General features: G+C 36.3%; 4 protein-coding genes across 4 annotated transcripts in view; 2 read left to right on the forward strand and 2 right to left on the reverse strand.

The window, feature by feature from the left end:
* The window catches only part of LOC105159401 (ubiquitin carboxyl-terminal hydrolase FAM188A), a 7,872-nt gene extending 4,104 nt beyond the window's left edge, over positions 1–3,768 (reverse strand). Inside the window, exons 1-2 of the mRNA XM_011076452.2 lie at positions 2,977–3,768; positions 1,857–1,935 (exon numbers count right to left, since the gene is read on the reverse strand). Coding sequence (XP_011074754.1) covers positions 1,857–1,935; positions 2,977–3,458 — 561 coding nt within the window. The 5' untranslated portion in view covers positions 3,459–3,768. The remainder of the gene's footprint in view (positions 1–1,856; positions 1,936–2,976) is intronic.
* Positions 7,394–9,865, forward strand: LOC105159402 (fructose-1,6-bisphosphatase, cytosolic). The gene is made up of 11 exons (XM_011076454.2): positions 7,394–7,677; positions 7,890–7,937; positions 8,024–8,098; positions 8,177–8,238; positions 8,341–8,407; positions 8,511–8,624; positions 8,711–8,797; positions 8,932–9,068; positions 9,163–9,249; positions 9,339–9,414; positions 9,553–9,865. The coding sequence occupies exons 1-11, from the start codon at positions 7,519–7,521 to the stop codon at positions 9,661–9,663; spliced, it is 1,023 nt and encodes a 340-aa protein (XP_011074756.1). The 5' UTR covers positions 7,394–7,518; the 3' UTR covers positions 9,664–9,865.
* LOC105159403 (exocyst complex component SEC5A) lies at positions 11,113–23,902 on the forward strand. Its single transcript, XM_011076455.2, has 21 exons — positions 11,113–11,469; positions 12,932–13,074; positions 13,154–13,245; positions 13,433–13,627; positions 13,713–13,840; positions 13,933–14,091; positions 15,297–15,401; positions 16,082–16,156; positions 16,332–16,469; positions 16,563–16,751; positions 17,095–17,220; positions 17,536–17,662; positions 17,773–17,983; positions 19,668–19,783; positions 19,932–20,172; positions 20,601–20,694; positions 22,153–22,230; positions 22,316–22,372; positions 22,584–22,733; positions 22,993–23,205; positions 23,412–23,902. The coding sequence occupies exons 1-21, from the start codon at positions 11,113–11,115 to the stop codon at positions 23,643–23,645; spliced, it is 3,228 nt and encodes a 1,075-aa protein (XP_011074757.1). The 3' UTR covers positions 23,646–23,902.
* LOC105159404 (sm-like protein LSM3A) overlaps positions 24,554–24,925 on the reverse strand; it is a 1,619-nt gene continuing 1,247 nt past the window's right edge. The window contains exon 3 of the mRNA XM_011076456.2: positions 24,554–24,804. Within this exon, the coding sequence (XP_011074758.1) occupies positions 24,721–24,804 (84 nt within the window). The 3' untranslated portion in view covers positions 24,554–24,720. The remainder of the gene's footprint in view (positions 24,805–24,925) is intronic.

Below are 24,925 nucleotides of genomic sequence, written 5' to 3' on the forward strand. Positions count from 1 at the left end.
AAAGAAAAGAAAAAGAAAAAGCAAACCTGCAAGTTTCTGCAGCTTTCTGCAATCTATATAGGTAACCTTAGGATAATATTCAGTCTAGTGAACCCCTCATAGTAAAGACTCTTTTTCGTGCTTCACTCCTTCCACTCTATTTTAAAATTCCTCTTCCAATTTCTCTCTGGCGAATGTTTTGCTTTATCTGCATATTCACCCAATTGAGGATTACAACGCGTAATTATTTGATCTAAGAATCCAACCGTTCATTACATGGTATTTCTTTCAGCATTTCCCGAAGGTAATTTGGTCAATCTGATTGTTGTGATCCATGAATCCCAAACATACCCTCTTCATGATCTTAATTTGGTCCGTATTGCCACCTATTTAGTTCATTGCGTGAAGGTTACCAAATCCAAAAATAGTCCTTCTACCAAGTTATTATAAGGGAAACATACAAGAAACTCATAAATTTGACTGACAACCACCTGCCTTTTCGTCATAAATGTGTGCGCCAGCTGTTTATAACAATCAAAATAGAGATCAACTTAGCTTCTTTCCCACCATTGAGCGAAAGGTTTCCTTTAAGTACAAAAAGCGCTTCGGTTTGGAAGTATTCTATATTAGGATATCTCTTAGGTTTTAAACATACAAGACTTTAGTACAAGGAATATGCAACACTTTTGCCCAAATTCTTCCGATATTTGGACAAGGAAAACTCTTAACATGTTAACTTGCAAATACTAGATACGGACTACCAACTTCATTTTCCAATAGTACCTTGTCAAGATAAACAACCAGGAAAAGAAGTTTTGCTCTCAAATTTTAATTCACTAGTTATGTTATGCAGTTACGGTCATGTGTATGTTCTGCCCAAACTTCCATCTTTTTATGCAAAAAGCAACCATGGAGAAAAGAATTCAAGAAAGAAACTCTAAATAAGGGTTAATAACTCAAGAAACCTCTAGCAGAACCCGTAGCCCATTATAGTATAATTACTCAGTAACATGAAGCCGGACTAACTTGCAAATTTTAATTACTATTTTTAGAGATGACACACAAGTTATCTTCTTATTTTTTTCTGAATATGTGAAGTACATTGCTTGCGGGAGTCACCCTAATCAATTTGACAAAGCCTTTCCAATACTTAGAATTAGCTAACCGTGCTCTCTTCCAAAAATATATATGCTCTGACTTATATCAGCCATTTTATGTTTAATCATGTGTAAGCAGACTTGAGTTCGTCCTGTCTTTAGCCTAACTAAAGCATGCTTAAAGTTGGATAGTAAGATATCATGACAAAGTCAATCCAATCTGACACCCACTTAAAAGAATCAAGCAATGCTTGAAAAACCAATGAGTCAACGACATATTTTGCCACAGCTTGTTTGCACCCCGGTGAATATAAAACTGATGCTAAGCCTGAAACATCATAGGGAGTGATCCACGGAGGAACTATGATCAAAAGATGACTGAGGAAGCAGTCCATACAACAAGAAACTTGAAAGGTCAATTTGTAAAGGGAAATCATAAGAACTTATGAGATCCTAAGGTGCTATATTGATTTCATGAATTAATTGAGTAACATAAAAGTCTCCAGCCACCCAACGTTATCGTGATAGTTGATCTCAAATCTTATGTGGACGGACCGCGAAACAACGCCGCATGATTTGGCCAAGCAAATTTACAATGAGATTGCATCATGACAAAACTCTCTCTCGTGAATAACTAAAAGCCCCTTGGGTATGATTAAACTTACTCGGAAAATAAGAAAGAACGAGAACCGCTGACTTATACAACAAACAACTACTATCCGGTATTATTTTGTGGTGTTAAGTTTGTCTAGGAAGTAAAATTAGAAATAAAATCATTACTTGTATTGCTGCTAACACGCCACAGGGCCCACCTTCATGTTGCACTAACCCCATAGATGTCTCCACATCAGTACTAAACCTGCAAGGAGAGTTGATTTTAGAGAGTACTAGAAGATAAACTCATTATTTACCAATGACCATAGATGGTACTAATTTTAGATAGTAGTCACCAAATATTGATTCTACAGATAATTAGAATCCATTAGGACACCGCAATAGAGGCATGCACATGTAAATTTCATTAACAGCAACTTATGATGAACAAAAAGGCTCACTTCTTAAAAACGAAAAAAAGCATTATAACACAGATTTTCTAGATAACTAGATCAATAAACACAGCAGTTAAGCATACAAAGATGGTTCGAGATGTATCAGATAACTAACAAGTCATAACCAGTTCAATTTCTATTAGGGGCAAAAGTAATTCAGAAGCTAGCTAATAAGTCACCGCATTTTCTACAATCTCATTAACATTAACAGCTTACTGAATAAACTTGTGTTAGACCTATGAATTCCAAATGGCACTACCATATTGAGAGAAGATAATTCTAAACAAGTTAATAGTGTAAAGACTGCTAGAGGAACACTTTACCAACTTACAAAGGAGGTTTGTAAAAAGTTATGCTATAGTTTTTCATATTCAGCTACAGCCAGATATCAAGGTAAAACACATATATTAGTTGATGAGTGGAGCATTAACTAGATGAAAACGTCTGGATGTAAAACAATGATTAACTTTTGGTATAAGACAGTCACAGCGGAGGTGCAGAATCGCATAACTTTGGTGGTCTGAGATAAGTTTACAACACGAAAAATTAGTTTTTGGTCTGGATGGTCATCACACGTGCTGAAAACATATAGTACCACCTACCAGGATGATAGGTAGTGTGAGAAAGCCTAGGCATTAAGATTATCATTTATCTGAGAGAATAATGGTATTTGATGCAAGGAAAAGAATTCAAAGCATTAGCTAAGTGAACTAGCTGGCCAATTATTTCCTTATTCCTTTACTGGACTATAACATTTGGTTCAAAAAAATTGAACACAGTTCATTCCGTAATAACAACCTACTATGTTAACAATTATTATATCAAGGACCTTGGCACTGAAACAAGTTTACCTAATACCCTGATTGCTCCATTGTGCAAGTACATCCTTACTAACTCGATTCCCAAAAATCATAAAGAAGAGCTTCTCAGCCTCCAAGACCGATATGGAGGTGCCAGAAATGCTACTTCTACCCTCAACTTTCTCCAGATTGACACCTTTACCTTTGCTGTCACCTTCTAAACCCCCAATTTTCACATCCTTCACACCCTCCACATTCTTCACTGCAGCACTTTTAACCTCCGTCATTTGCTTCTCTATTCTCACATCCCTCCCACTCTCCACATTCTCGGCCGCTGTTGCGGCAGCAGCGGCAGCCATTAATTCCCGCTGTATGCGGCGGCTCCTAACCTCCGGAGACTCCTCCGGCTGCGGCGCCCCCCCTCCCGCGCCGGAATTCTCCCTGGGTTTACTCCTCTTTGGCTCCGGCGATTCGTGCTGCTGCATGCTCTGCCTCAACGCCATCTTCAAATCCTCATCTTCTTGATTCGCCATTGATACAGATCAAGCGAATATTCAATCTCAAATCTGAAAATTAACAGCTTCAAATTTGACTAATAAACCCAAGAATCGAGCTTTAATACAACAATTAGGGTTTCCATACAAGATTCCAACTCGAGTCTTCTATACAGCTGTATACGGCCGTATAAATGCCAAGAAGAAATCCTCACTCAGAACAATCACAAACGCGCAAAAAAGAAAAATCAATTCACCCTATATATATCCAGAAAGAATTTGTCGAATCAAGAAAAATACTAGGGTTTTAAAAATTGAAAATAGTAACGGAAATTTTCCAGGTAGGACGATGGAGCATTATACAGCTTTCGTCATGTTGCGCTTTTTATGAAATGACAACTGAACCCTTGAAGTGCAAAGTTAGGTCTCGGCTTATAGTGAGGTCAAGAGAGTAAAATAAGTGGCTGGGTAGTTAACTTGGGATATTTTGGCAGGAAACCCAAAACCGGGGGGGGGGGGTGGATTTTCTTGGAGTAATGCCTGCATCTGATTATTGGAATCATCATTACTGTCATCTTAATTGAAATTTGAGCAATAATTTTGATTTTTGGTAACTATTTTGATGTGACTTACTATGTAAAAAATAAATTAAATTATTGTGTGCATAGGGCACGTGGGATTTTTCATTTATTTGTTATCTAATTTTGTATTTTTTATAAATGAAATATGATGGTTATTTTTTTCTTGTGTGTGGTAAATAATTGGTATTAACTCAGGTGGATAAATATAGGATTTAAACTAAATTGTACTATTAGTCCTCAAGGCAACATTAGTTGTCACTCTATCCAAACTTAATTGTTATCAAACTGCAATTTCTTGTAGTAAACATGATAAGGCTCTCCCCAAAATTATCTGTAAAATTTTATTGAATAAGACTATTTTATATTTTGGAAGAAAAAAATATAAATATATGATTTAATTGAAAGTTTTTAGTTAAGTCATCCGCGTGGATTAGACAATTTCTTATATAATGAATGAAATTAAATTTTTGTCCGTGTTTTCCTTGAAAATTCAATTTAAATGTAGGTAATATGAATTCTTATTTCTTCTTAAACACAAATTATTTTCAAATGTCAATTCAAGTTGTTTTTCTTTTTCTTTTAATTTTTATGTACTCCTCTTAACTGTTAAATAATTTAAATTTATAATTTAATATGACTGGAGTTTCAAAAGTACAATAAAAGATGAAAAATGACCAAATAAATAAATGAATGGGTTTAATGAAATCTAAACCCTATATTATTGTAAATGAATGACATATCTATATATATATATAAGCAATTTATCCTCATGTATTTTTTTAGAAATAAAGTATGACACCCCTCACTCAATTTCTTATAGTTCGCACTCTTTTTTTAATTTTTTAAATTGTAAATTTATATTTATAATCTCATTTCGGAATTGTTAGATTTGATTTGAGTTCAAAGTCCAAATTTAATTAATAAATCAATAATAATTTTTTTTACTTAATTTCAATCATTAAATAAATAAAAAATTTAATTATATATATGTATTAATTATGCTCATAAAAATGGACTGACTCAAAAAAATCTAGAAATCCAAATAAGGGAAAAAGGCCCAAAAAAATGTAAAGTCAAAAGTACTCGGGAAGCCAAGCTAGTCCTAGGCCCTCTTTGGAAGGCCCATTTGGGACTTTTTGAGGTACAAGAAGTGAGAATTTGATTTTTAGGAGGATTGCAGGTTTTCAAATTGGGTTGGTATGGGTCAGTTAACCTGACACAAAATCCTGACAAATCAAGATCTTTAATTAGATACACATGGCAACATCCGTAAAACTCCACATATATTTCCTACATTAGTTATAAGTTATAAATACTTACCAAATTAAATTTAAGTACTTTTAATGTTTTACTATAATTATCTGCATCGATCTCTAGACTTGTATATTATTATTTCATTTGACCAATAAAAGTGCTTTCGTTGGAAATTTGGAATCAATCCCAGCATCTCTAACATGTATTATTTATTGAGAAAATGGCTCATGATCCTTTGATAAACCCAAGTCCAAATGTTGTCAAGGCTCTTACTTGGATGACTCAAGTCAACTCAGCCTAAATAGATGTATGTCAAATGTTGGGCTTTCTCATTGAGATGCTCTTAAATGGTTACTTAGGTACTTGAATGGTTATATGAATACAATAATAAAATTTTCAAAATGTGATAACGGTGTTAATTTAGTAGGATATGTAGATTCTAATTATGCAAATAACAGAGACAATAGGAAATCAACAATATGTTATGTGTTTACATTATGTGGTCTTGCATAAATTGGAAATCTCAACTCTAGCATATTGTTGCTTTATTTACTATTGAAGCAAAATATATTGCACAACTGAACCTTTTAAAGAAGCAATTTGGCTTAAAAGTCTACTAAAGGAAATAGGTTTTCTAAAAGAAAAAGTTACAGTATTTTCTGACATTCAATTTGATATTCAACTCTATAAAAATCTTGTCTTTCATGATAGAACTAAACAGTTGATGTTAGATATCACTTTATTAGAGATATTGTTGGAAAAAAATTCATTAACTTAGAAAAGATAAGGCCTGAATCCAATCGTACAGATATGGGAACTAAATGCTTAACCATAAAGAAGTTCAAAACTTGTCGTAGAATCTTGAACTTAGGATAATCTCCATTATTCTCTATATTCTATACTAACCTATATATGTGCAAGTGTCTTCCTTTGTATTGTAGTAACAATCCAAACGTCCTGGCAATGATGAAGGAGAGACTCGGCCTTGAGCCTGGTTCTCTCCTTTAGGTCCTGGTCCAAAGTGAAGAATATTTAGAAAAATTGTTCATGACTCTTTGGTAAACCCAAGTCAAATGTTGTCATGCCTCTTACTTGGATGGCTCAAGCCTACTGAACCCCCTCAACCCATTTGATGGCTCAATCCACTCGCAACACCTAGCTCACCGACCCGGCCCACTTACCGCACCTGATTTGTTTTATACTTATACCCCCTAATTGTAACCTTAATTCATTATGCCCCCTCATTTTTTTCATAGCCTTCTCTCTGGCTTATTCTCTGACTTATCATCTCATCGGTTCTCATGGCCTTGGAAAATCTTCTCCACTGCCTCTCTCTCCTTCCGTCTTAAATGTTGTACCTTTATAAAAGTCTTTCTATGGCTTCTGGTTTTTTAAGTAATATATTAAGAAATTATTTTTTCTTATCCTTTTTCTTTTGAAACGTTCTTCGTGAATCTTTTTCTGTATAAGAAACCTTTGTGGTTTCAAATGGGTTTGTTTAGCCTGAGTATCTGGTTGTTGTTTGGATTTTGAGCAACTGTGAGAGGTTTGTCAGTTTTTATGGCCGTGGGCTCTTTCTCTATGGATCTGACTCTTTAAACCTAATCCTTCCATTCCTGTTTCTGTAATATTATTGTTAGACCTGCAAATATATTCTATATATTGTTTAAAATCTATTTATATTTTACTGTATATTAATTTTTGTAACCCATTTTTTTTTTATAATAGTTAAGTGAAGAATCTATTTTCTTGAGCTCACTGTACAAGGATTTTTATCCAACATTATTGATTCAAACCTTTTTTACAACAAGTATAATAATCTCGTCAATGCCCTCATTTGAAGCACCTAATGCAAGATGCAGGAACAAATTGTATAGTTTACTCAAACCTAATTATATCTAGCCATAAGCTTTTTTGAGAGCATTTAGTTCGACTAGCCCCGAATGATTTGGACCACATAAATTCACAAAATGAAAGGGGGCTATCATTGGGATTTGGGACAATGCTAATAAGAATATTTCCTTTCTTGACTCACTCAGCACTTGGTTTGATCTTCCTCGAACCGCGGTCCATTATCCAATTCGCATCCCTACACAGATCACGCACTACATATATACAAATACCCGAAATTCTCAAATAATTTAATATAGTGATATATCATGCTATGATAATTTATGTATACTAACAATAGACTAACTTCAAGTCAAGAACTCTCTCTCTCCATTGTATACGTATAGGTTGGCGGCGGTGCTGGTGGTGGTAAGATGGATCACGCGAGGGATGCCCACCGGACGGATTTGATGACGATTACACGATTTGTATTGAACGAGCAGTCAAAGCACCCGGCTTCCCGCGGAGACTTCACCATCTTGCTCAATCACATTGTTCTTGGCTGCAAGTTTGTGTGCTCTGCCGTTAACAAGGTCGGCGTCGGCTTCCATTCAATTCTGACCTTTGTTGTTAATCTTGCAAAATTTTTGTTTTTTATCAAATTGTTATTTTCTTCTGAAATTTGTGTTGGTTTCTGGAAATGGGGATTCTGGATTTTAACAATATCAAGTTTGGAAATTAAAGAGAACAAATTAATAATTGAAAAGATTGATTCATGTATTGTAAAAGTATGGGCTTCTTGCAGGCAGGTTTGGCCAAACTCATCGGGCTTGCAGGAGACACCAATGTGCAGGCAGGTTTCTGTTTCATTCATATCGTCAAACATACTACTTCTATTCTATATACACGTACTTCATTGCAATATCTGTTTCTCTAAAGGGTGAAGAGCAGAAGAAACTGGATGTGCTATCGAATGAAGTTTTCATCAAGGCATTGATCAGCAGTGGCCGAACTGTAAGTCTCTCGATGAGGTAAAATGGACATTTACTAGTTAACAGATTGTGCTTACAAAAATTGGAAATGCACTTGCAGTGTGTCCTTGTTTCGGAAGAGGATGAAGAGGCAACGTTTGTCGAGCCTTCTAGGCGTGGAAAGTGTGTTCTACTTCTCTTAAAGTTTTGATATATTCTACAACATTTTACTGAAATCCCTCTTTGATCAATCAAGTTTTTACCATTTTAATCCTGGATATGTAGGTACTGTGTTATGTTTGACCCATTGGATGGATCGTCTAACATCGATTGTGGTGTTTCCATTGGAACTGTATGATTCATATCTAGATATAGTTTCCTACCTCAACTGGTTAAATTTATCTTCAATTATAATATGCTTTACTGGTATCAATAGGATGCTCTTGTTTGTGTAGATATTTGGCATTTACATGGTCAAAGATGAAGGGAAACCAAAGATAGATGATGTGCTGCAGCCTGGTAAGAATATGGTAGCTGCAGGCTACTGCATGTATGGAAGCTCTTGCATGGTAAGCATTAAACATTTCCTTATTGCACTGTGCATGATAAACAGCTGTATTGAATTCTTAGTTGCTGCTCTCGGATTAACATTCAGTTTGTGTTGAGCACTGGAACTGGAGTCAATGGATTCACTCTCGACCCGTCCCTTGGAGAGTTCATATTGACTCATCCAAATATTAAGGTGAACTCTTCTCCTCTCTGTAGTCATACTTCAACATGTCCAAGACGATCTTTTAACTGAATTACATTCTGAGAGTGATTTGATTACTTTTGCCCTTTCTTGACCCAAAACCCGTGTCTTTGTCAATGCAACAGATACCGAAGAAAGGTAAAATTTATTCGGTTAACGAAGGAAACGCCAAGAACTGGGATAGCCCGACAACAAAGTATGTAGAAAAATGCAAGTTCCCCACAGACGGGGCACCAGCAAAATCTTTGAGATATGTTGGAAGGTAAACGGAAACTTCATCAACAAATGTACAGAGCATTGAGATAATAAATCTGTTGAATAATACTTTGTCATATATGATTTGTTATGTTTTTTAGCATGGTTGCTGATGTCCATCGTACATTACTTTATGGAGGCATCTTTCTGTACCCTGCTGATAAGAAAAGCCCAAATGGAAAACTGCGGTAAGTTTAAATGCGTTGGAGCTCAGGAACTCATGTTATATTCGTTCATCAAAAAGAATAAAACATGACAGCTTAACTGCGTGAAACAGAGTCCTGTATGAAGTTTTCCCTATGTCGTTCTTGATGGAGCAAGCAGGAGGACAAGCGTTTACAGGGAAGCAACGGGTAAGATTAATTTCTGGAAGTGGAAGGTTTCGTTCAATTGAAATGGTTGATAGTTATTATATAGGGTGAATAGCAATTTCCTTTATTATATATGCTTTTGAGTTATGTAGTGAAGTAATTGTTGTTGATCCGATGCAGGCGCTTGATTTGGTTCCCAAGAAGATACACGAGCGTTCACCGATATTCCTTGGTAGCTATGACGACATTGAGGAGATTAAAGCATTGTATGCTGCTGAAGAGCAGAAATAATCAACTAGTGGATTTACTTTTCCACTTGATGCTGCTGCTATTCATATGCTGATGACTGAAATCTGTAGTAGAACATTTTGTTCTTTGGAATGCAGCTGAAAGAAAGTCGCTTTTTTATTTCAAGTACTGTTAAATCAGTGCATTTGAGAACAATACTAACCCTTAAATGCAAATATCATAAGAGGTAAATTCAAAATGGTAATGAATGGTGTAAGTTAGCATCAGATGTCAAACAGTTGTACATTCTTCTAATTCTCGAGTATGCGTCTTGATTGTGAAATTATATAAAGTTGGCGTAATGACTACCAACATTAAAAGAAAAAGCCAACTTTGTGTAATGGGCTACTCCAAAACACTGCACTGGAATCTCCTGTTCCGATGATTTGAACAGCCCACACTCAATATTATTTTATAATCTTCTTGGTGATATGTTTATGAAAATATACTCAAATAATTTAAACCCTTGGTAAAAGAATATTAATTAAACCCAAATTTTGATCATTCGCATGAATTTGTGTATTAATGGTTTGCTTAGTAGCAAATAGAAAAGTAGGGATGAAAAAGGAAATAAATAACTGAAGAAATTTCAAAAATTGGACATAATGTTTGGATTCATTTTTTGAGTGTTTTGTGGAAATAGAGAGAGAAAAACAAAGATAAATAAGTGTGTTAGAGATAGTATGTATGTTTGGATTTGTTTTTGGAGATAATTTAAAATAAGTATTATATATTTAATGTTGTATTTTGGGAGACAAAAATTACTATTTATTGTCAAATCATGTTTTTGGAGATAATTTAAAATAAGTATTATATGTTTAATGTTGTATTTTGAGAGACAAAAATTACTATTCATTGTCAAATCATGTTTTTGGAGATAATTTAAAATAAGTATTATATGTTTAATGTTGTATTTTGAGAGACAAAAATTACTATTCATTGTCAAATCATGCCTTTTTTATATATATTTATGTATATATGTGTGTATGTATATATATGTATGTTTTTATGCTAAAACAGTTAAAAACACCTAAATAAGGTGTTTTTGAATGATGGCAAACATTGGGTATGTTTTGACTTGTCTCGAAAATAAGTTGAAAATGAAAACAAACATAGTGGGAATATTCTGGGTTGTTTGTCTGTGTTTTCATTTACAATTTTAATTTTTGAAAAGATAAGTTTAAAAATATATATATATATATTTATTTACACATAATATTATTGAAAATATATTAATTTAACGGTTGTAAAGTTCCAAATATAGGCCGCGACACATAGGATCCTTTCCCGTTGCCTTCTTCAGAGCTCAGGCGGACCCTTCTTTACAATTTCTCAATTTTGATCAACTTATCCCTCCACTCAGATCCAGTTCCAGAATTTTCATACATTTAACACGCGTATACGTAAACAACTTCCTGTATCTACACATAATTATCGAATTTCGAACCAAAAATGTCGAGCGACGGTGACGATCTGGACGAGGATGAGATGTTGCAGATGGCGCTGAAAGAACAGTCGAATCGCGATGTCAATTACCAGAAAATGTCGCAAGGTAAGCAGAAGCCTGTTCGCAACTACGTCCAGCCTCCTGCGAGCGCGCAGCAGCGGCAGAAGGGGATGGGTAAGCAAAGGAAGCCGTCGATGGATGAGGACGACGATTCGGACGTGGAGATGCTCAGCATTTCATCTGGAGACGAGGATGATCGCGGCCGCGTGGCTCCGAGGCAACGCGCAGGGGCTGGGAAAGACGATGACAGGGCTTGGGATGGGGAGGAGCCTGACTGCTGGAAGCGAGTCGACGAAGCTGCGGTATAGTATATCTTTATCACTTTCTGTTTGTATGTGTATACAAGCATGTGCACAATGGCTGCATTTAGTGAAGTGGAAAGGTTAATTTAGTTGTTTTTATCTCTATATTTGTGTTAAGGAGAATATGTGTTTGTAGAAATTGATGGATGCTGCTGTATTACATCTCTCTCTTTTTCCCTCTCTGGTTTCTCTTTTTCTTTGGAAAGGGTAATAAAACTGGCTCGGGTTTTTTTTTTTTTTGGGGTGGGGGGTTTAATGGTGGACTCCCTACTTGTGATGTACATCACAAAGGAGAAGCAAAAGGTGTTTCAAAATTCAATAGCAAAAGAAAAACAAAGAGTACTCTTCTAGCAATATATTGTGAGGTTTAGAGTTGTCAATTTAGGTTTTAGCTTGGTGTAATTTAGTTTTTGTAAACATTTTTCACTCTGTAGTGGATGCAGGAGCCACATTTTTGGTTTTCTTCTCAAGTTATGTGAATCGCGCCAAAAAGATACACTGAGACTGGTGTGAGTTAGGGAGAAATGCTTGATGATATGCATCCAAGATACTGAACTTTTGAGTTTGATCGATGTTTTTTTATTTTGTCTTCTCTGAGTTGCTAGCATGTTAAATCTTAAAACCAAGTGGGGGGCAAAGTGGAGTGATCTTCTTGTTCTCATGTAGATGCTTTGTATAAATCTGTTTTTCACCCGAAAACACGTATTCAAGGTTTGACTGCATGAAGGATGTGCTTCCAAAGTATTTAGAAATAAATGGATTGCTTATTTCTCCTAAGTTCATTGTCTCTTACATTTGGTTTCACTCCCTTTTGTCTTTTCTTCTTTATGTAATTAAGCCACTTTTTGAAATAATTAGTCCAGATATATTTCTTCTTGCGATATTATGAACAAGGCAATACTGGGACATACAATGACTCTCTTTATATGGATAGCTGGATGATGTGCATTTTCTACAATGACAAGCTCCTAAGGGAATTTCCTGAGATAATTCACAAGGTTCATTGTTTATATTAATTTTACACTGTGTGGAAGTTTGAGCTGAATAGTAAGTTCTGAATGTCAGGTAGCTCCCAGTTGAGCGCCGTAAAACAATGACGTGTGCTCTGACTTCAGAATGAAGTAGGATCTTTTGTGATTAATTCAAACACAGACATTAGACTAGACTTGTTCATGGACCATCTTATGAGGTGCCTTTTCTAATTGTAATATAAAGCGCTCAGCTTATTCAATCTGCCACCTCAATCACCACTCAAGCAAAAAAACCACTAATTGGATTTCAAGGTCTGGAGTGTGCTTATCTTCCTATATTATTGTGAAAAGAAGAAGCTTATTCCTCTTCCTGTTTTTGAATTTTAGCTGGCCTATCTTCTTTCATGAGTAATTATTACTGGTGATTCGTATGTCTATTTTACCATATTATGCTGTATTCCTTTGATTACTGAGTGGAAGTTCTTTGGCAGCTGGCTCGTAGGGTCCGTGAAATGAGAGATACAAGAGCAGTTCCTGTGGTTATAAAGATTGACCGGAGGCCAAAAGGAAAAGGACTAACCAGTATGCAGTCACTTCCCCGGGGCATGGAATGGGTGGATCCTCTTGGACTGGGGTAAAAGTTCTTATTTGGGTTCTTCCCTCCTTTGTCTTGCTTCTTGATTGTTTGCTAACCTGAGCTCGTATATGGACAGGCTAATCAACCACAAAACGTTTAGGTTGATCAGTGATAATATGGTTATTCCTCCTACCACCGATGTGGAACCTCTTGATCCAAGTGCTCGGGGTATTTGCTTATTTGTTCTTTGAGCTGTACTTTACATTTATTTTAATTCTATGCGAAGTTAATGATCTTCCTCACCTAGTTAAGGAACATGCCTGCCTTCAGATATTGGATTTGTAGAAGATGATCTCCATTTCTTGGAGTTGCTTCATCTTCATCTTAAAGAAACCTTGTTTATATGGTTTTACAGAAAAATTAAACTATTACTTGGAGGTGTTTGATGCAAAACTTTTTTTATCACGAGTACACCTGGATACTAGCGCCGCGGATTTGGAAGCTGGAGCTCTTACATTAAAGAATGATCTTAGAGGACGCACCCAACAGAAAAAGCAGTTGGTCAAGGAGAACTTTGATTGCTTTGTCTCTTGCAAAACAACTATCGATGGTCAGTTGGGCAAAATAGCACCTGATTTTGAAAGTGTTTTGTGAATCATCCAATTACTAGTATGTTATTTTTTTGTCTTTTACAGATATTGAGTCAAAGATGAAACGAATTGAGGAAGACCCTGAAGGTGCTGGAACTGCTCACTTGTTTGACTGTATCCAAGGAGTCTGTTCGGTTGCTAATCGTGCTTTTGGCCCTCTATTCGAGAGACAGGTAGGTAGGAGCCAAATCCTAGTTTAGTCCATCGATACATTATGGATTTATTGGCGGTTATCCTGGAATAGTTCTGAATGACAATTTTCCAGGAGCAAGCGGAGAAGATTAGATCTGTCCAAGGGATGCTTCAGAGGTTCCGAACACTATTCAACCTGCCAAGTGCAATCCGTGGAAGCATTAGCAAGGGTGAATATGATTTGGCTGTTAGAGAGTACCGGAAAGCAAAGTCTATTGTTCTGCCTTCTCATGTATGGCTCCGTTGTTTCGTATTACACATTCATCATGGCAACAAGTATTTGTACATCTTATGTTGTTGAAATTAAGGTCTAACAGCCTCATAATTCTACATTGTAAGCCATTGAAATTAATATTCACCATCCATATTCATGTTTGCTCAATACTTAAGTGGATCATGTGCTTTAGTCAATCATTTGCTTGTAAAAGTTCTTTATCCTTCCCAAGACCTACACTCTGATCCAGGATTAGCACTTGCAAGAGTAGCTTCTAACTATGGTGTCACTGGTAGTTCATAGATATCTCTAATGGCTAAGTAGCCATTATTCACCTAACCACCCAATTTTGTAACTGAGATGATCCATGACCACTCTCTTGCTTAGTTTCTCCAATGGTTTTGTTTGTCCCGTCAATTCAGAGTTTGAGTTTTAGTATTAGGGTCTTACTTTACTGCAGTAGAGTTTTATAAGAATAGTCATATTTGTGTGCTGAACCTTTCATTTTATGGTGGATGCTATCTAACCCGAGTAGAATACTATGGAAGCAGCCTCTATTATGGCTGTGGTAAGATCTAAATTCTGTGGAATTTGTACTTGTCCTTCATCTACTTCCATATGGTGGAAGGGAGATTTTGGGGGTTCCTCTATATGCATGACAACTCCTTTTTCCCTTCTTTTTTCGCGGGCTGTGGGGGCTGCATTTTGTTTATTTCAGGTTTTGAGTTAGCCAGAGATTATGGTAAACCTTGTCGTTAATTTCTAATTCTTTTGGTGTCATTACGAGTTTTCTGCAATGTCCATTGGTTTCCTCTTCTGCAGCTTCTTATTTAGTTGCAATATTCAATTTTATACAAATGAAACTATTGTCAGATGTAATTTTACATGTTTAAATTCCAAAGCTGGGAAGCCTGGTAGCTTCTATGAGGTGTGTAACCGCAAGGCATCCTCCTTCTGTTTGGTGTCTTATGGTCTTAAATTTGAGACAACCTTTTGGAAGTCTATATCTTGTCTTACATGTTCCGGTCATCTCATTGCATGCTATTAATTTGGATCTGACTTCTTTCTTGTAAGGAATTTTGTCCAATTCTTCTTTTTCCTAGACAGGACTCAAGAATAGAATTGATGATTGGCGTTACCAGCCTAGACAAAGAAAATGATTTCAGCCTGATTCTTTTGATTTGCCTTCTCCAAGTGCGTGTAATGTTTATTTACTTTTTCAGGTGGGAATTCTTAGACGTGTTCTTGAGGAGGTTGAAAAAGTAGTGCACGAGTTCAAAACCATGCTTTACAAGGCCATGGAAGATCCAACTGTTGATCTAACAAGTGTAAGATCTATTATATACTCTTATCAGTACTTCAAGCACATGCAATATTAGGGATTTATTATTGGTCATGCTCAAAGTGGAATTGACTTTTTTGTTGGCTTTCTGTTTTTAACTTGTTCTGAAGACCAATTTAAGTTACCTCTTTCGGTTGTCAATTATTTCGATATTGTGTTTGTTTTGTGTTTACCAAATAGTATTGGGTAACGGGCAACAATAACTTAGCTAGAATGGGAGTGGGGTGTCCCTATAATAGTGAAATGATGTATTACATTTTATTTGGACTCTCTTTTGCTTCACAAAGCTAGTATCTTTAGCATATTGTTATTGCTAATTATTACATGTATTCTAACGAGAGATCATGCAACCTCCCTCCCCCCTCCCCAAGAAAAATAAAGAGAGAAACACAGACAGACATGACTAAACAGAAAATAAGTGCACAAAACTCGTACATTAACAGATGGTCGGCTATAAGAGCAATAGTTATCTCTTGTAGCAATTTAACATGCTTCAAGTGGATGGAAAGAAAATACTTTTGAGCAATAATATTTTTAATTTTTAATTTTTAAATCCACTAAATGGAGACAAAATTTTGTGGTACCCGATGTCTTGCTTATGAGGGACCTGTATTATCTTTTATAACTCTTATTGATAGCTCAATAGTTACTTAATGCTTTATGTAGCTTGAAAATACTGTGCGGCTTTTGTTGGAGCTTGAACCTGAGTCAGATCCCATAAAGCATTACTTGAATATACAGGTGAAGAATTTCTATTCCTCACTGTGACCAAATATTGTGGTTCATTACAACTGTAAATCATATTGCTCATGTTACCATGCCTCTTTAATAGATGGTTCTTAAGACTTTCCACCTAAAGTACCTTAATTAAGACTGGAAATTATTTTGTTAAACTTTGCTGTTAACTTTGAAACAGAACCGCAAAATAAGAGGTTTGCTTGAGAAATGCACTTTAGATCTTGAAGCGCGAATGGAGAATTTACAGAATGAGCTACATGAAAGAGCATTATCTGATGCCAAGTGGAGGCAAATTCGGCAAGATATAGATCAATCAGTGAGTGCAAGATTTTGGACTGTTACTGACTTTGTTTGGAGTTGGTTGCTTTCTACTCAGTAATTCTACTCGTTTTTCATTTACAATTATCAGTCAGCTGCGGATTACTCTCTTGCTGATGAAAACGATCACCTAGCTGGAGACTTATTCCCAGAAATGACTAGCGAAGAACTCGACACTCTTCGGGGTAGATATATTCGCCAGTTAACTGCAGTACTTATCCATCATGTACCTGTCTTCTGGAAAGTAGCACTTTCAGTTTCCAGTGGAAAGTTTGCAAAGGTATATTATAAAGATCATCATGTTAGATTGCTGTACATTTATCAATTAAGGGGCTTGCCCCGGGGTTGAGCTGCAGTACAACATGAATGGGAGTCACAGCTCTGCCTCTAAGTTCTCTAGTATACAGGCCCCACTTTCTGTTCTATTAATTCCTCTAGTGAAATTGGGAGCATTAGTTAGTCTCCACTGGAGGATAAGAATTGAGCTATGATTCTTTGCAATTGTCTTCTTCTTGTTAGTCTTCACATTATTACTCTTCGATATGAGTTTATTCTTTCCAATTAGAATCAATGTTATGGTCTTAGCTCATTTTCCTGTAATATTATTGTCTTTCCTTCTTCAGTCTTCTCAAGTGTCTGCTGATTCGAGTGCGAACAATCCTGTTAATAAAGCTGAGGATAGATTGGTAGATTATCTTGATGAAGTTGCTGGAATGATATGTAATACACTATCAGCCTACAAGTCTAAGGTAAATGCCTATTCTTGATATGTTGATGTGAGATTGTCCGAGGATTAAAAAGAATTGCTCTTTGATAATAAGAAAGGAGGATAAGAACTCTAGGGTCTGGAATCAGCCTTGGAGTTGCACTGTTGACCTCCTCTGATGGCTCTTCTTGTTGGTTGGTAGCTGCTGAAGTTTATTACTCCTTGTGACTTTTCTATTTGTAATCCTCTTCTGAGGTTTTGTGTACTTGAATATGTCCGTTTTTGTTGAAAACTGTTTTGCCCTTTAGGTGAAGATCTTGAATGCTACTATTTTCACGTTCTCTGTATCCTTATACAGGTCCTCACTGCATTCAATGATCTTGAAGAATCCAATATCCTGAATCCCCACATGAATGATGCCATAAAGGAGATTTCAAAAGCAAGTCGAGCGTTTGAAGCAAAAGAGTCGGCGCCTTCAATTGCAGGTATGATTACTTTAAAGATAGAACAAAGGAAAGAAATTATGTTCGGAAGTTTCCTTTTCTGGAGGTTAATATCTTGAAATCGTTTTGAGCGTAACCTTTTGCGGTTGCAGTCACAGTCCTCAGAACACTTGAATTTGAGATCTCAAAAATCTATATACTCAGGCTTTGTTCATGGATGCGGACTTCAACAGAAGATATATTAAAAGATGAATCTTGGGTCCCAGTATCTATTTTAGAAAGAAACAAGTCACCATATTCTATCTCATCATTGCCTCTGGCATTCCGTGCAATTATGGTTTCAGCAATGGATGAAATCAATGCGTGAGTACCTAATTTCTTGTTTGTCTTTGCTATTTCTACTTTGCTTCAGTAAAATTTGTTCCACTAATGCTCATTAAAGCATTACGAGAAGAAATAGAAGAAATTTAACTTTTAGGCAGGCCATCAGCCTTAAGAGAAATAGGTGATGTTAACTTGAAGGTCGCTAAACATGAAAACAGCTTTCTTTTCTTCTTCATCACCTACTCATTTTTCTCCCTACTATTTTCAGTTAGGTTTTTCTCTGTGGCATCATAAGGGGGAAGAGTTATGGAGGAGAAATTAGTGGAGTGCTGAGCACATAATAACTTTCCACCTGATGAAGAAAAATACTGTTTGAATATCTGTTTATGGGTTGACCATAGTTTCTCCTTCAGAAAGGAGTAGTCAATTCAATAGTTCTGTTTCTAGGACAAGAACCCCCCCCCCCCACACACACACACACAGACAAACCTGAATCACCAACAAACTTGTCCCATGATAACTCTAACAGCCAGAATCAGTGGTCCAGCACCTCTTGGGTCATTACATCTTATACAACTTTCTACTTTTGGTACATCCTCTCCCCCCCTGTTCCAGCTTCCCACACCAGTCCCAATAAGAAAATAATGGAAGCAACTGCAGTAAGTTAGCAAATAGAGAAACAAGTGGGAGAGAAAGTGAGCGCAATCGTTTGTCTCACTGTCATCTGTAAATGTCCAAATCTTTAGTTATAGAGTGACACCAATGAACTAAGTAAACAAAAAATTGCCTTATTACCTTTACTGAAGCTGGACCTTAAGAGAGCAGCTTCATCAAATTTTGTTGTTTTCCATTGCTTCATTAGTTGCATCTGTCATCATTTTGTTCATCAAAATACTTGTCTGTCTTAGAATATTTGGTTTTTCTTTTAACTTTAATGTGATTGTGGCGGTGAATTGGGATGGGCTCTATTCGGTTGTGGCGTTGGTGGAGGCATCAATTATGTTGCATGACAATGTTCTGACAGGCTGAAAATTCATGATTATGTTCAGAGATACCCTTGTATTATAAATACCATATGGTTTGGTTTTTGGAGGAGTAGCAACTCTCTGGCTCTGGGGACCTTCTTCAGCAAAGAGATGCTGAGATGGTAGAACAATTTTTATTTCAATTTATTTCATTGTTTAGAAACCACCTGGAAACCGAGCATCAGTTCGATTTGAAGAGAAGAATGCATATGAATATCAGCTTTTCGAGCTGGAATGTGAGTCTTTATGTGATTCATAATGGTAGAAACTGCACTAGATGTGGTAAAAGCAAGTTAAATTTCAGACTCCTATACAGATAGCATGATAACAATTCATATTAAAATTATTGCTTATAAGAACGAATATCTCTCCGGAGTTTCTTTATTGCTATTTCAAATGTATTTAGATAACTTCTTTGGTGGCTGAGCCTATGGGTTTGAATCTGTATCCATGCACATCTTAGGCTCATTTGGTGACTCATCCTTGTAGGGTGTGAAGTTGTAGAAGTATTCATACCAACAGCAGAAGAACCAAAAAAGAAAGACAGAAAATAGAAGATGATATTTGTAACTATACATTGATTATTTGGAGATCTGTTGTCTTACTTGAAACAATTGAAGGAAAATAGAAGTTAATGTCAGCTTCACTTTCATAAGAAAGTTGGTTCACTGTTTGGTATCTGTATTGATCGTTTCCAGGATGCTTCAATCTTTGCAAAGTGAATCAGCAAATTCAGAAGATGTGTCGTCACAGCTTCAAGATATCCAAGAATCAGTTAGACTTGCTTTTTTGAACTGTTTACTGGATTTTGCTGGTATGGAGGATGAGCACTCTCTACTGCTACTTTTGTTTTCGTCTTGAGTGATTTTCCATATCAAGTATAACTTACAGATTGCTTAATTTTCAAGAGATCAAGATAGGAAAGGTGTCCTAACAACTGTTACAATTTTCTGTACATACAGGTCATTTGGAGCACATTGGCTCCAAGCTTACACAGAATAAGTCAAATCTTGGGAGTATGCATTTCCAAAATGGATATTCTCACTCTCATGAAGCAGCGGAGAGATCAGTTGATCCAGTTCCTGGAAGTATCGTTGATCCACATCTTAAACTACTGATGGTCCTGAGTAATATCGGATACTGCAGAGACGAACTTGCTCATGAATTGTATGGAAAATACAAACATATTTGGCTTCACTCGAGGTACATGCAAAGCAATACTTGTATATAATATTACGAACAGGCAATAGTCTGGCTCTGAAGTAAGAAGACCATGAGCTGTATGGCTGACTACTTAATCGTTTTGAAATTTTGAGTGCTAGTTTTAACTTCTAAATATGTTCTTTCTGAAAAAGACTGCTATTCTGCAGAAGTCACCTTGGTTTTTCTCTTATTTTCCACTCATATACCCTCTTCTGGCACTTTAAGAAAGAGATTAAGAAAAGGATAACAAGGTTCGAAGGAATGGAAAGACTTTTTGCTGCAATCTTTATTGAGGAAGCTAACACCCGGTTTTTTATATCTGTGATTAAATTCATATAGTTTATGAGATGCATCTTGCTTAAGTGATGTTTCGAACATGGGTGCTGGATTTTAATGTTACACATGCTGTCTTTTATTTTCCAATTCAGGGGAAAAGTTGACGAGGACAGTGACATTCAGGATCTCGTTATGTCTTACTCTGGCCTTGAAGAGAAGGTCCTTGAACAATATACACTTGCAAAGGTATGCAACAGTTGTGTCTGGTAGACTGAGGAGATGTTTTGACTGAAATGGTGCACATTGATGTGTATCAAACATAATTTTTTTATCTGACGAAGCCATTTACCTTTTTGAATTTCTGTCATTATGTTGTGCGGGGTTTCCTGAATTACCCATTATCCAGTTGACTGTATGGTTTCCCATTTAACCTTTCTGCTGGTTGCCATTTGTATTGGATATCAGCAATAGCAAGCAACAGTATGTCCCCTGAAGTCATTTGGGTTGAATCTAACACAATGTCAGATGCAGAATTAATCCAAGTAATGTCTGGTTTTTGATTAAACAACATGAAAGTGTACATTTTTCTCACTTCCCTGGCACGTGGCACGTGTCAGTAACTATTATTAGCAAGTTTGTGAGTTAAGCAACTAAGCCTCTTCGTAAGGATGTTTAGACTTCTTAAAGCTGCAACTGATGACCATTTATCTGAAGCTGCTGCCAAGCAGAACATTCTCTGTTTAAAATTAAATTGATATTAAACTAACATTGATGTACATCTCGGGATTGTTTATAAAAGAATTGGTTTCTTGAAATTGGCTTTGGGGACTGATATTTTGTTAAAACTAGGTGCATGTTTGGATTGATTTCAGGGGTAACAGTCCAAGCAAATGGATAGGTCAATGAATCTCGTCAAAATTAGCTCTTTTGTGGGTGCCAAATTCACCCCAATTTGACATCCTGACATGATTATCAACTTCTGATTTTTCGCACTTTATTAAAGTTCCTTTAAAAATAACTTATGGTTCGTAGCATTTGAAATAATGAACGACAGTAACTGAAAGAAACAAGCGACTGCATTTTAGTGAAAATGCAAGCAAAGATGATACAGAAGACTTCCACTGTATGTTATTTTCTATTCCATTTAGTAAAGGCTTTGTAAATGTAAATGGTCCGAATTCATTTGTGTGACTTATGTTTAAATGTGGAATTTGAAAATCCATAGATCATTAAGTTGGTCTCTTAGACAATATTTCTTTTTATATTGTTAACTCATAAGTTGACATCTGTCCAATTAGGATATCTTAGGATCCAGATGGCCTAGTCCTCTTGAGATTGACTCCTAATGGTAACTTGGCATTTAGGAAAATGCTACATCAAGTGACAGTTGTACCAAAAATATTTACCTGGCATGAGAGTTGTTGCATGAATGTGCATGTTCATTCCTTTGTGATTCTAAGTCATCAAGTTGTTTCAAGTTAATAAGAGTTGGTAGATGTTTAGTCAGGTACGTTGGTAAGTGTAGGATTTCCTTGTTAAAATTTCCCTTACTGAATTCTTATGCTTTTCTGATACGAGAAATATCCTTTTTATGTATAGGGTGGGGTAAACTTTTACATCTAGGACTTTCTGGGTTGGGGTTTTAACCAATGCCTGCTACTGTTGTAAACTTTATTGACCTTATGACTTCATTCATTTCTGCAGACAAATTTGATTAGATCAGCTGCAGTAAATTATTTGTTGGATGCTGGAGTTCAGTGGGGAGCAGCGCCTGCTGTGAAGGTAGGAACCAATGTCTTTTTATTCTTTCAACTAACTTCAGTTTGCGTAATATGTATGCTCAGTGACAAAAAAAAAAAACTTGCAGGGTGTGCGTGATGTAGCTGTCGACTTACTTCATACTTTAGTAGCTGTACATGCAGAGGTAACTTTCCACCTCGAGTGATTGGATTTAGTATTGTCTCTTGTTTATAGCTTACCAAGAAGATCTATTTTATTGAATATCTTTATAACAATATACTTCTCAAATTATATGTATCATTTTAATGAAATCGCCGCATGTGTGCAAACTTCCAACATTTTTACACAGCTTTTGCTTGGATGCTATTTCAAGAACACATTTGGTCTTTATGCAGGTTTTCGCTGGTTGTAAGCCTCTGCTGGACAAGACTCTTGGTATTCTTGTTGAAGGCCTGATTGACATTTTCCTTGGTCTCTTCAATGAAAATAAAACCAAAGATCTCAGGGCATTGGACCCAAACGGCTTTTCTCAGCTAATGCTTGAGGTAAGTTGAGGTATTCCTTCCCCATCTGAATTTCTCCAGAACCGATGCCCAATATTTTCTAGACACTGTTGATGAGTATTGATGACAAGTCTAGTGTTAAAGCCAAACGTGAGACATCCCCAGCACCTTCAGAAAATATTTTTTCCATTGTAAGAGATTTATGGAACAAGTGTAGTGCCCTGCTGGAAGTACCTACAGTAGTTAATTTATTCATGTTCTGGGTGTTTGGGAGCTAATTACATTCTTCATTTTTCTGCAGCTTGAATATTTTGAGACCATATTGAATTCGTACTTCACTCATGATGCAAGGGAATCGCTTAAGACTTTACAAGGTGTCCTATTGGAAAAGGCAATAGAAACTGTGACAGAGCCTGTAGAGACGCCAAGTCATCAGCGTCGGGCTACTCGTGGAAGTGATGATGTGCTTCCAGATGACAGATCGGGATCTAATGTATCACCGGATGACCTAATTGTAAGAAATTTATCTCTCTGTGTCCCTTCCCATATTTAAGTTTGACCCTTTCTTCTCTCTTCTGTTTTTTCGAAACATATCGATTCTCTTCAGTTCTAAGTGCATGTAAATTTGCATCATCCTAAGTTAATGCTGCAGGAGCAGACCAATTTGATACAATCGTTGCTTTTTAACATAATTGTCACTCATTGTGTTTGTTTGATTAGGCTCTTGCCCAGCAGTACAGCTCCGAACTACTTCAAGCTGAGCTCGAACGGACAAGAATCAACACAGCATGCTTTGTGGAGTCACTTCCATTAGACTCTGTCCCGGAATCAGCCAAAGCAGCATATGCTTCATTTAGAGGAGGGTCAATGGGAGGGGCCATGGATTCTCCTAGCAGAAGCTTCAGAGGATCACAGTCTGTTAATTCACCAAGTTACAGGCAACGGCGCCGATGAGCTTGTGTTTCTATCTCCTTTTCCCCTCAAATTTGTACCTGCTACTTTGCAGGTTGTTGTATTTTAGTAATTCATGTTTCTTCTTTTTCCTCCCCTCAATGAGTAATTCCGCCAGTTATCCAACTGTAGGTATATGTTTCTGGAAATTGTTTTCTTTTTTTTAAAAAGGTTTCCCGAAAATGTTTCTCAAACTTAAGTTTTGTGTATTTCCGGATTGGCTTTATGTTGAGCTCTGATGTGTTATTCTGTTGTTTTCACACGGAAGCCAAAAGAAAAGGCGAAAATTATTCTCTCTCTGTCTCCCTCTCCAGGAGCTATGCCAAGTGGTAAGTTTAAAGTTCCTGGACCCCCATAATTTGGAAAACGTTCGGATTCAATCCGATCAATATTGTCTGCGTAATTGCCTCGTTTGATTTAATTTGAAGTCTTGTAATTAATAATTGTACTATGACCAATATAACTGGCATAATTAATCATTTTTTTAGAGAACAAAACTACAATTTGAGTAGATAAAGTACCTGTAAGATTTTGGATATAACATACCAGTTCGTTGATTATGGATTGTGATAACTGCGTAGTTACTGCTAACGTTGTTCAATTATATTAGTGCTATATGTATATTATATATACATACAGATTCCATATTTATATATAGTACTTGAGTAAATCAAGAAAAGGGGGAAAAAGGATGGCCACACAATTCCCCAGGCACCTATGCCTAATTGCTTGGTACTTTTTCTATTCTGTCATTCTTCAAATGGTCTTTCCTCAAAATAATGAGACTGGAGTACTAAAACACTTGTTCTTCTTGAAGTGCATCTAATACATGGCACAGCTGCACAGACATCCCTTTGTCTGGAAAGAACGACAAATGGATGTGGGGGTAATAGTGTTAATCACGCTCTACGAAGTAGTCAACAAGGTTGTGCATTTTCTACCGCAATTCCCATACACAATAAATAACTAAACATTGTTCATAATTGAAAATCCATGGCAATTCTACAAGTTCAACCAAATTTTCTAAGGTTACACAATGAAGAAAACCATAAGCCTTTAGAAACCTAGACCTCTTACTCTATATCGCTGTTCTCAATGGAGGTGACACCAATATCACGCCATCCCCTCTGACGAATAAAAATGGCACTGTACGCCTTGTAGTCTGCAAGGCCATGAACATTAGAAATTTGAAACAAGATACAGAGTATAGATGACATAGTTAATATGGCAAAATTAGCACGTGAATTAAATAACTAGCTCCAAGTAATAACAAAAGATGCTTT

Source organism: Sesamum indicum, linkage group LG3, assembly GCF_000512975.1.
Source record: "Sesamum indicum cultivar Zhongzhi No. 13 linkage group LG3, S_indicum_v1.0, whole genome shotgun sequence".
NCBI lineage: Eukaryota > Viridiplantae > Streptophyta > Magnoliopsida > Lamiales > Pedaliaceae > Sesamum > Sesamum indicum.